At 39.6% G+C, this 12725-nt stretch overlaps 1 protein-coding gene across 1 annotated transcript in view; it reads left to right on the top strand.

The window, feature by feature from the left end:
- The window catches only part of KICS2 (KICSTOR subunit 2), a 117204-nt gene extending 106718 nt beyond the window's left edge, over positions 1-10486 (top strand). Inside the window, exon 3 of the mRNA XM_044088249.1 lies at positions 8832-10486. Within this exon, the coding sequence (XP_043944184.1) occupies positions 8832-9648 (817 nt within the window). The 3' untranslated portion in view covers positions 9649-10486. The remainder of the gene's footprint in view (positions 1-8831) is intronic.
- Positions 10487-12725: the final 2239 nt, after the last annotated feature.

A 12725-nucleotide genomic window follows, 5' to 3' on the forward strand; every position in this document is an offset into this window, starting at 1 on the left:
GTGGGTTTGCATGTCCCCTACTTTTACCTTGAGGCCGGTATACAATTTGTTATACATGTTGCACTTCCATTGAGAGGTATGTCATGAGATGATCCAGGCATTGAAAGAGTTGTTAGTCAAGCAGAGACCTTAAGAACAAGTTATTCTTGCAGGCAGCAACTTTGTCCTCTGTATCAAACCTCCACATGAGTTTGAGCTTGAGTTCAGCAAATGGTGCAAGTAGTTGCCATCACACTTTGGGTGCACCTTACAGAATGTGCTGATTAAGTCCTTTTTTTTTTTTTACCATTAAGTCTCCATGTCTTGGGGCTTGCTCTAGTGGGTCCTGACATTTCAAATGGTTACTATGTATATATGGACTTCAAAAAATATAGCTACTGTGTCCATAAAATCCCACCCCAGAATACCCACGACCTTTTGAGTATTCCTGGATCCTGAACATTTGCAGGCAGTCTGCAAAATCTGCAAGGGCTTCAGCCCACATTCCTTCCAGGAAAGGAGAAATAAAATTAATTTTAAAGGGATTGTAGCAGTCTTGTTTTGCTGAGTGGGACAAAGTTTAAAGAGGAAAGAAATGACAACGATAAGGCATATAATCAAAAACAAAAAGAGAAGAGGAAATGGAAAGCTGAGAAGCCTGGAACCTTTTCCCTTTTAAAAATATTTGTTTCAGCCCTTCATAAGCCACTTAGCACTGATCTTTTCAGTACTTTCCCCAGGTGCCAGGTCCATCCCACACCAAGTCCATTATAATACATGATTGCTTTCCCAAAAGAACAACCAGCAGCCCAGCCATTCTTTGGAGAAGGAGCCATGTAGATTTCTTTCTTCTTTTCCCCTTCCTCCTCGAGTTCCGCTGAGTTGGATTGAGACAAGATGATGAGGGCTTTCATGAAGGTGCAAATTGAAATTGGTGTCATCTCATCCCTACTTGGCCTCTTGGGACAGATCGGTTTGGCCCAGTATCTCCCAGACAAGCTGCTTTCCTTGTTCATGTTTCACCACCAGTGGTATTGGAACTGTTGTCATTCCAGGAGTCTGTCAGGTCAGCTCTGACAAGATTGTATCCTATGGTACTGACCTTACACTATTTGACCCACTCGACCCCAAGGACTTCTGATTTAGTGGATTCTAAGCACCACGCCTTTGCTGACCCATCTTTGGCACTGTCCTTGGCTCCAAACTGCTTGCTTGTTTTCACTGTTGAGATCTTCTGTGTTTGAGCTTTCAGCATTGATCTTGGCATCGGAGCCATCTGGGTTGTCAGCACTGTTGCTGTCAGCTTCTGTAGAGTTGACATTCGCCTCACTGGGGACAATATGATACCAGTTGAGATGCACCATTCAGTTTGCTCTTTTGAATTTTCATCCTTCCCAAGGACAGAATAGGCCTGAATGCTTCACGCCCAAGCTCCACCCAGAAAATGCACACATTAGTGGAGGCACATAGACCTCAAAAAGCTGACATTGGTGGGAGGGAAAGATCCCCAAAGTCTCCTCCAGAAGACACCAAGTTTGATGAAATTCTCAAATTGATGCAACAGAGGGGCTTGTGACCCAGAGACCCCACTTTGGATAAGGAGGTGCCATTTGAGTCCTTCAGGTCTGCCCCCTGTATCTCCTAGGTGGTACTCCCCACTGATCGCATAATGGCCCGGGTAGTGGGGAGGGCGTGTCAGGAGCCAGATGTAAAGAAAATTCAGTTTGAGATGATCACAGTGCAAGCCATTCTACACTGCCTGTGGAAGAGCGACATGTGCACTGTTAATCTTCATGATGCTTAATTCCATATACAAATTTCTGCAGTCTGCACCTCCATCTGAGACCCGGTCATTACCTGTCCCATGCCTTACATTTCAGCCTCACCATAGCACACAGGTGTTCCCCAAGTGCATAGTCATACTAGCGGTTCATTTGTGACTCAAGTGAATATGCACATTCCCATACCAGGCCTATTGGCTTCAAGCTGTTAAAACAAGAAGTTCCATTCCATTCTGTTAGCTAGAGATTATATACGTTAGCTATGCTTGTAACTAAGCATCTCCTTCAGCATGAATAAATCTCATCTGCAGCTTTGTCAAACATTGGTCTTCATAGAAAGCATCTGGATATTAAATCATTCATTGTCATGTTACCAGAAGAAAGGCTTTAATCCTTAATATCAGCAGTATCAAACCTGTAATCTCACTTGTCTCCCTTAGTCTGACTCAAAAATCTTCAGGCAATTGGTGGCATCTGTCCTCCTCTTACTTCATTCAAGGTGTTACATGAGAGTTATGCAACAGACCCAGAGAGTACAGTGGTCTCACCTGTACCAAAAATATGAAGATAAGTGCCCAAAATAAACTAGTAAAACCACAAAAGGCACTTCGAAATATCCCCTCCAAAAACCAGTAGCACCAGCGGCAGAGTAATGGGCAGAAGACTTTATTGTAAACAACACTGCACAAAACACACAAATGCTTTAACTTTATCACCAGCGTTTTCATCATAAGACTTCATCAGATGTGAAAAAGAAATATTTGACACCAACTAATATTTATCCCAGACCACAGAACAAACCCTCCAATAAAATCTCGAGCCCTCACAACCAATTAAGCATAAGAATCGATGTGTATAGAAGAAACACCCATGTATAAAATATGAATCACCATTTACATTTATATAAATAAGAACACTTAAAATGTATGCAGTGTTTTAAAAAAAATATATATCGGTTACTTGTTAAATATTGTAATAATTTAGCTAATACTACTATAGTAAAATTGGAACATTTAAAATTCACTCAAATCTAAAAAAACATATACTGTATATAAAAAGTAAATAAAATCATTCTTTTTAAATAGTTTTAGCACCATCTAGTGTGCTGGTCCTGTCAAAGCAAGGCTAAAGTGGTAATTCTTAACTTAAAATTCATCACAGGCAAGTGGAAAACTTTTAATTTTTATTTTAGTGTAGTAGTGTTCTTAAAGCCTAACTGTTCTGAGCTTCAGTACCAGGGTTAGAGAGACTGTGTCATTTAACCCCGGTGCCTTACTGGCATCAAAAATAATTTGCCACTATAGTTCTTTATATTCTGTTCTAGTTTCCCACATACCACCCCTTAAATCCTTCGGGATCTCCTTCAAAACAAAAAAACTGGAACTTAGCCAAAACACGTTCTAAAGTGTGTTTATATAATGCATTATTTTGGTTCTTAGTCCGTATCGCATTGGTGTGTTTATATATTTTCTTTTTTAGCTTTCTTTCAATTTTTCCAATATAAAATGCTTGACAGTGATCACAAATTGCAGTATAAACCACCTCACTACTTTCACACGTACTGTAGCCATAAACTTCTTGCCCCTTGATTCCAAAAATAACCTCTCAACATTACTAATGTATGGACATTGTGAACACATACCGCACTTGAATGTACCTTTCCTCATTTTAACTTGTTTAACCCACATCCCTTTATTGCCTTCCAGTGTATTTTTAATGTACCTACCCTTTCTAAAAATACATTTTAAGGGTGTGTTAAAATGTAATTTAAGATCTGAAATACTACTAAATTTCAGCCATTCCCTTTCCATTATCTTCCTAATAACAGCAGAGTACCCTTTGAAATCTGTCACAAATGCATCCCCATATCTTCCATCTGGTCCTTCCTCCCCTAGTTGGATATCCTCACCACCCTGATTATTTACAGGGGTACTGTCACTAATTCCCAAAATAGGGGCATATTTATTTTCACTATGGCTCGCCACACTGTACATCAGAAATTAGATTTGCTGGATAACCCCGATCAATAAACATGTTTCTTCGGACTTCACATTCCGTAAGGAATTCATTCTCATTTGAGGTCACCCTGCTAATTCTCACAAATTGTCCTTTAAATATACTCCTTTTTTGATGGAATGGGTGGGCACTGGTAAAATGAAGGATGGAATTAGAATATGTTTTCTTCCTGTAAACTTTCGACTGATATTTACCTCCATCTTTGTAAATAGTGACATCCAAATAGTTTACCTGACTATAAGAAACATTGTAGGTAAACTTTAAAAATTCAGTGGACTCTGTAATATATTGGAAAAAGTCTAAAAACTTTTCAAAACTCCCTATCTAAAAATGCTTATACAATATCCATCAGTCCTTGTATTGTCCGTCCATAAGCTTTTCTTCCCAAATAGACAAAATCAAATTAGCATAAATCAGAGCACACCTTGCCCCCATAGCCACTCCACTAGTCTGTTGAAAAAAATTCTCCCTGAAAATAAAATGTTTTTTAAATCTAGTTCAATAAGTCATAAACACGTGTAGAACTCATTTGGATTTAAAAACCCAGCCTGCCTTAAGGCTTCTTTAAACCACTGAAGCCCTTTTTCATGTGGTATTGATCCAAATAAATCCACAATGTCAATACTTATAAATTTAATGTTCTCTCTAAATAACTACTGTTTGACATTTCTTAAAAAGTTCCAGGAATTTTTCAAAAACATATCTCCCCTCATTACTAAGTTATTAAGTTTAACATCCAAATACCTGACTAAGGGGGCTGTCACTGAACCTTCCTCCGCTACAATAGTATGCAAAGGTGGATCATAAATGTTCTTGTGGACTTTCGGTATCCCAAATATAGAAGAGACTCTTGATTTATTATTATGCAAAAAATTAAAAATACTTTTGTCAGTTTACCCCTTCCATTAGTAAATCATATAAAACAAACTCTTTTGTAGGCAATGTTAATTTCATTTATTGAAACTAGGGTATATTTTTTCTCGTGATGTAGTATTTCCAACATCTTAAGCTTCATATGCAATGCTGTTCGTAAGAACAATCCTCCCTCCTTGTCTGGTTTCATAATCCTTAGGTATTTGTTGCTCCTTAATTCATCCAGTAATTCCCTTTCAACCTTCCTCAAGTTAGGAGGAAACCTATTCTTGCGTATACCTTCTCTTAATTCCCTTTCAACCACAGCTTCAAAATTCTTCGGCTGAGGATGTAAGGGTGGGTGAAAATACTCTTGCTTTTTAAACCTTAGTTACCATTAAAAAACATAGATTTACCTTTGAATAAAAGGTGGAGGTTGACCTTCCTCAAAAAAGTTCTAAATCAATGACAAGCCTACTAAAATCACACTTTCTAATTGGAACAAAGTTAAGACCTTTAGAAAATAAGTTAAAAAAAATTTTCATTCACTTCAACATCACTATAATTGAAAATTTTAAAACCTTTAAATGTTAACTTAACCCCATCACTGCTAATTACATCACTGTGTTAGTTCCAAATGCAGCCTTTCACTTAAAACCTCACCCTGTCTCCCCCCCTCCTTCCGTCCTGCTGAAAGAGCCCATTTGTTGGTTTTGTATTCTTTCTGACCTCCAGAGGGTGGATATTCTAAAGGGTCCTGGATGTCTTGAGGGGTGGCCTCTTTGTCCTCTTCCACTACTCCGCATGTCAGCTTCTCCTTGGTTCTAGTTAACATATTGGTTCATGTGTACACCCTCCCACCATTAAAAAATTCAACATTCCATTTTGTCCAGCAGCTATTGTTGGATCTGGGAATAACTATTTATTCTCATATTCATACACCATCTCTCTCTCAAACTTCCTTCTTTTTCTGTTTATAATATTATTACATTGTTTGTCTATTTGGTTTCTAACATCAGAATACTTTCTCGTGTGTTCATCAACTGAAAAAAATAAGTCATTAATAATAGTCATTAACCTTTTCAGTACCTTCAAATAAAACATTCATATCCTTTTGTTGAATGTTGAATTTTTTAATGGTGGGAGGGATGTACACACGAACCAATATGTGAACTATGACCAAAGGGAAGCTGAAATGGGGAGTAGTGGAAGAGGACAAATAGGCCACCCCCCAGACATCCAGGACCCTTTAGAATATCCCCCATTTTTATGCCAGCTACTTTTGTCTTATTTTCATGGATTACAATATCTGGTTTTCTCACATCTATTTTTGAACTGTTGGTAGTGGGTGATCCCATGTGATATAAACTTCATTATTATTCTGTGATGCTTTGTGGTTCATGTTTCAATGTTTTTCAACCACTTCAGTACCATAATGTTTGCACAATCCCCAGTGCAGCAGTCTTGCCACATTATTATGCCTTTCAGTATACAGTCCTTCTGCCATTAGTATATCAGAACCAGCTACAAGATGTGCGACTGTTTCCAGTTCTATTTTAGAAAACCTACATTTGTCCGTTTCTCCCACATGTTCATTGGACTTTGTAAACCAATGTGTACATAGTCCATTATCTTGAGCCACAAATATTAACCTTTCAGTTTTTGTTTTAAATTCACCTCTCCTTAACCATTCCTGCATTCGATCCAACATAGGGTTACTCCAAGAGTTTCCTAATCTTGTAGCTATATTTATGCATTTTCCGCATTTCTTGCCTTCTCATCTGATCCTTCACCTTATATTCTTTTTGTTTTTTGGCACATTCAGTTGCTGTCTGATTTTTCTCTACTTATGGTTTGATTTTCATTCCCGCTTGACACTAACATTCTTCTGCTAAATTAAACACTGACGTCATCTTAGACTTTTTCTTTTAATGTTTAAGAACTTTCACTACATTTGGGTCTTGTGAAGTCAACAGATCTGTATGTAGTCCCATGATTGCAGATCTCTACATGTAATCAGTTTAGCAATGAGACACACCATTTGCTATTTTGGTTGTTTAACCACTGTCCTTTTAGCTACGTGGAGCAGAAGTTTTTTGTATCATGTAATCAATTTCAAGGAGACCCATACCGCCTCCAGAACATGGGATATATCATCTTGGTATGCACTGATTTTTATAAATCACTTGATGAGTATGAAGCATCTTTCTTGTTTTCCTTTCTAACCTGTTTAATACATTTTGGGGGTCAATCAATCACTCCAAAGCTGTAAGTTAAAACAGGAAGATCAAATTGGTTTATAACTTGGACTTTGTTCCTAGATATCAGTGCTGTTTTTAGTATTAATTTAAGTCTTCTAAAATATTCCTTACTTTTATTTGCATTTATTTATGTTTTATTGTTGATCATTCATCAATTCCCAAATATTTATACACTCCCTCTTGCTCAAGTTCCTTTGTATCACATTCCTGTCCCAAACTGATGTTTTCTTGGTGCTGCAGCTTTCCTGCTTTAAAGGTTGCGTTTTCACATTTATCAAGACCAAATGACATCCTTATATCATCTGAAAAAGTTTTAACCACTTGCAGTTGTGCTTTCAGTTCCTCATTTGATGAACTATACAGTTTTAAATCATCTACAAAAAGAAGATGAGAAGTCTTTACACTGTTGTTTTCTAGGAGTCAAATTATAGCCATGGCCTAATATGTTAACTACGCAGCTTAATGGGTTAAGGGCAAGACAGAATAGTAGCAGTGACAGGGAGTCGCCTTGAAATATCCCCTTTGAATTTTTACCCCTGGAATAATAATTTGTCCTTTTATCGTGGCTTAATTGCAAAGTAGTCTGCCACTCTTTCATGGTCACTGTAATGTGATTGGTCAGTGTAGGGTCTATCTTATACATTTTTAAGCACTTTTTTATCCATGAATGTGGGATACTGTCAGATGCTTTAAGGGTTCAGGTCATGGTTAAAAAAGAATTAAATAAATAAATGGCATCTTTGCAGAAAAATCTCTTAAATTTTGGTTGCTTATATACAGCCACAACTGAACTCTCATAATTACTTGAAATAATTCAGAATTGTGTATCCTAAATGCCAAGCCTTTTAATAACCTATAAGTAGTGCAGTATAAATCAATTTTTTTCCAGCCTATAAAAATATGATAAAGATGATAGTGATCAAATCATCTTAGTTTTTTTTTCATAGTGTGATAGCTACAAAATTTGAATTGTTTCAAGTATTGGACTTAATAGGTTTTCAAATAATTGTGGCATGAGTTGGGTATCTTGTGACCTTGGTGTTAAATAATAATGCAACCTGTTCCATGGCCCTTGTTCTAATTAATCTGACACATGTGAGTACCATCCTCTCATCCATTTGTATCCTTAGGCCCTCCATCCATATGTCTTATTAAAATATTTTGTCACATAGTAAGATATTGACATTAATTAAACTTTTTCCAAAATGCAGGCCCTTATCATTTTTATACGGTATAACTCCAGTCCTTCCTAACCATTCACTTATCACATTAATAATGATTTAGTGTAAGTATATCCAAATCAGATGTAATAAAAGTCTGTAATTACAATCCGCATATTTTACTGGCCATGTGTAAGACAACCATGGGGAAGATTGAAAAGACTAGATTAAACAACACTGGACCAAGGACTGAACCCTGTTGAACACCACTCCTTGTGTATCTATAACGATGCTCCCATAACAGCCAACCTCTGACATCTGTGAGCAAGTGCTTAACCCAAACAGTAATGTAATGATTAATATAGTTTTTTCATTAGAGAGGTTATTTTGTTGTGTGTCGAACTTATTGGATCATAAAATTCTAAAAAGGTTAGCTGCAGTAATGTACACTTTAATAAAACCATGTTGTGTAATATCAGTTTCCTTGTTGTATGCATTCTTTTTAATCTGTTTGGCTAGTATGGATTTTTTAATCATGTTCCAAGAATAGATGTAAAAGGGATAGGTCTGCAGTTTTGTAACAAACAAGACAAAAAACCACAGTGGAGTCCATAGGGTCATAGATTTGTTTTATTAGGAATTGTTAAGAAATAATTGTCACATTTTGGTGTGTGTCTTAAAGATGCTATACGAGAATATTGATCATGTAGGTATCTGAATGAATAGTGATGTGTGCTGAAGCAGATACAGAAGCATTAAATGTCAGTTTTTTTCTTCCACAGATTCCATCATCCTATTCTGAGTCCCCTCGAAAGTAGTTTTCAGCTGGAAGTGGATGTACTGAAGCAGCTGTTAAAAGCTCAGGCTGAGATCTCCGAATGGAAATTTTTGCCATCTTTACTGAATTTGCACAATGCTCACACTAAGCTTCAAACCTGGGGCCAAATCTTTGAGAAACAACGGGAGACTAGGAAGCATTTGTTTGGTGGGCAGACTCAAAAAGCCGTGCAGCCCCCACACCTCTTTCTCTGGCTAATGAAACTGAAGAATACACTTTTAGCCAAGTTTAGCTTCTACTTTCATGATGCTTTAAGTCGTCAAACAGCATTGTCTGAAATGAAAACCTTAACTGCCAAAACTAACCCAGATTACTTTGGGAAAACTTCAAGCTTCCTCCGAAAATATGATGTTACAAATGTATCTTTGATTTTTGACAACCGTGGGTCTGAAAGCTTTCAGGGACATGGCTACCATCATCCTCATTCCTACAGGGAAGCCCCCAAAGGTGTGGATCAGTTCCCAGCTGTAGTCTCCCTGCCAGGTGACAGGCCTGTAATTCACTGGCCAAATGTAATCATGATTATGTCTGATCGAGCTGCAGACCTTAACACTTTAGACAAAGTTGTCCACTTTTATGATGATAAGGTCCAAAGTACATATTTTCTAACACGTCCTGAGCCCCATTTTACTATTGTAGTGATCTTTGAATCTAAGAAGTCTGAAAAAGATGCACACTTTGTCTCATTTCTTAATGAGCTGTCAAGTTCTCTTAAAAACTCTAAGCCATTTGCAAGCCTTAAACCAGGTTCCAAAGGGTAATATTGGTATAAATCGTAAACCATGAACTTTATTATGAAAATTATTTTATAAGAAGCACAACACTGGCTGCTATTCCAAGACATTGTTTACATCTGTAGTCTGTTAAAACAAACCTGTTTACAAGATGTGGTTAAGAGATTTGCTGCTGAGAAACTGTCATCTCAAATTATTATTTCCTGATCGTTGAAGTTGAGCAAGTTGTTCAACTGAAAATTCCTGTGCCACTAGATTTCTGACATAGCCAGTTAAGGGCTAAGCACAACATCTTTCCTCACTATTGATGTCAATGGTGGAAACAGTTACATTTCTGAGTTGTATCTTTTTTATTTTTTATAGTCCTTCCTTGATTGATGCTGTAACCCAAATTTCAAATTTTGCCTGCACAAATTGTCTTTATTTGTATTAGTCCTTTCATTTTATTATTTAGCATATTTTATTTTTACAGATCCAGAAACTCTGCCTAACATCCCATTACTGCTGATGTAAATGGAATATTCCTTGTTATGAAATAGCTTTGGGCCTGGCCATGACCTTTCAGACTGTTTTGCCAAAATTTCATATTAATTGTTTAATATCGTGTGAATATATAAGTATAAAAGTTTGTACTAGGAAAAAATGTGTCTGCTATGTGAATCCTGTCTTACCTCATATTTTTTTTAGCTTGGAAGGTGCTAGACTGATCAACTTAAGTGTCATGCAGAATGGACTAATGGAATGACCATTCACCTCAACATTAATCTTGCTGTTTGTGCCTCATCCTTGAAGGACAAAACATTTGATGTTATGTAGTCCAATCTCGCCTACATTCTTACCCGTGGGTTTGGAGCCGAACCTCGGCTGTGTCTCAGCCATACTCTAGCTCGAAGTCTTTCAGTTGGCTCGGCTAAGAGGTATCACATGCTCCACTGCTCCCTTTCCCCAGATCTCATTTGCCGCTCGTAAAGCTGAGACGTGGTCTCGCTCTTGGCTGTGGCTAAGTATAACTTTTTGTCTTCTTTGACTAAAATTGTTGCTCCAAAAGCTATTTTCATAGCTAGGTGTGTGTGTTGTTAGTTTGTGGAAGCTTTTTTGTGCTGCCTTTCATGGCCTTTGTCTTACTTTTTGTCTTGGTATCCCGTCTTACCTTTTGTCTTGGTATCCCGTCCGCTATCTCCCAACGGGCTAGGCCCATTTCAGTTAGAGGACCTAGTCCTCCTTTGGTTATCTGTTTTCCCTTCTGTGTTCATTTTGTTTTTTTAGGTACCTATCCCTCCGGGCTAGGGCCGTTTATGTTAGAGGACCTAGTCCTTCCCCTTGTTTCCTCTCAGGTCCGTTTGAGTTAGAGGACCTTGAGTGGTGTCTGCAGTTTATTTAGAGTCTAGTTTCCGTGCTTTGTTGCTGGTGTCAGTTTTGACTGTTGTGTTGTGTCTAGTGTCCTGACGACCATGTCTAAGGATACAACAGAAAATAAGCCTTCTGTCTTTAAGAAATGTAAATGTGGGTATAAGATGTCGATTACTGATGGGCACTCTGTGTGTGTTTATTGTTTGGGGGCTATCCACCTTCAGGAGTCTTGCGCGTTCTGTCACGCATTCAGCCCTTGTGTTCTTCAAGAATGGAAAAACAAACTAATTCTGTAGGGATTACTGAAACCTTCCTTCGAGGAAGATTTGGAGAGGTCTTCTAGTGCTGAATCCTCTTCCTCTAAAAGAGACAAAACCTCCAAAGCAAAAAAATGATCTCCGGCTCCGTCAGTCTTATCGGAGCCTCCGGAGAAAGTTACCAAGTCTTCTGTGGCATCCTTGGCTCCACTGTCTTCGGTGCCGAAGGAAGTTTGTGAATTGACAGAACCTACATCGGCTTCCAGCCTCTCAGAGCCGGTGACGGAGATACTAGCTCAGAGCCGGTATCCAGTTTTTAGACCGGTTTCTCCTCCTCACAGGTCTCCTTCAGAGAGGAGGTCTAGATCTCCTACCTTGTCTTCTAGGTCCTCCAGGACTCTCTCTGATGTGGATAGAGTGGTGCAGAGACTGCTCCAATCACCAGTGCTGGCTAAATTGCTTTCGGCTCCAGCCCAGTCTGCTCCGGAGCCCGTCACCCATCCATTGTCGATAGATCCTCCTCCAAGCAAATCTCAGCCTTCGGAGCCAGAGTGGTAGACGCCGTCTGATGTTCTAGGTCGGCTCCGATAGCCCATCCTGGCTTGTCTGCTCCGATCTTAGCTCCGACCCCATCAGCTCCGTCCATGGGGTCCAAGACTCATGGTTCCTCAGTCCGACCCGAGGGGGAGGTCTCGGGACGCTCTTTGGCTCCTAGCCTCCCTCTTGGTGCTTTGGCTCGGGTGAGCCTGGCCGCTGCTTGGGCTTCGGACCTTGTCCCTTCTGCTCCGAGGTCTTCCACAGTTGGTTGATCTTCGGAGCCAGGGGGGGACCAGCTTTCGAGGTCACGCGGAGCGTGCTGGCCAGGTCCTCAGCTGCATCATACAGCACTGACACTCTACCCCCTCCAGCTCCGGTATCAGTCTCTGATCACCCCTATCTTTGAACAGCAGAGACCCAAGGCCTCAGGATACCTCCATGAGTGGTCCCCAAATTTCTGAGAGTCCCCCCCAGAGTTTTTGCCTGAGGAGCCACCCAGAAAAATAACGTGCAAGAGGAAGCATATCAACTCCCACGAAGAGTCTCCTCACGTTGGACACTGACCTCGAGGAATCAGAGGGGTCCCCAAGTCGTCCTCTGAGAGATATCTCTTTCTCTGATATCCTAGAGATCTTGAAGCAGAGAGGCGACTGGCCCTCTAAACCCCCCTCCGAGGAGGAGTCTGTGTTCCTGAAGGCCTTTGGGGCTCAACCCTCCACCTCCTGGGTTTCTCCACCCTTCGACGAACTCCTGGATCTGGTTTGTCGAAGGGTGTGGGAAACCCCTGACACTGTGGAACCAGTCCCCAGGAGACACAACAAATTTCTGTCTGCCCCCGCTTACAAAGAGTTTCTCACTAAGGGCGTTCCAGTAGATGCCATGGTGGTGGCAGCGGCCACCAAGAAGGAACTGGCTGAGACTTCATCTACCGTCCATCCCCCTAACAAGGAGTCTAGAACC

This window comes from Protopterus annectens, chromosome 11.part0 (genome assembly GCF_019279795.1).
Source record: "Protopterus annectens isolate FY-2018-M chromosome 11.part0, PAN1.0, whole genome shotgun sequence".
Taxonomy (NCBI): domain Eukaryota; kingdom Metazoa; phylum Chordata; order Ceratodontiformes; family Protopteridae; genus Protopterus; species Protopterus annectens.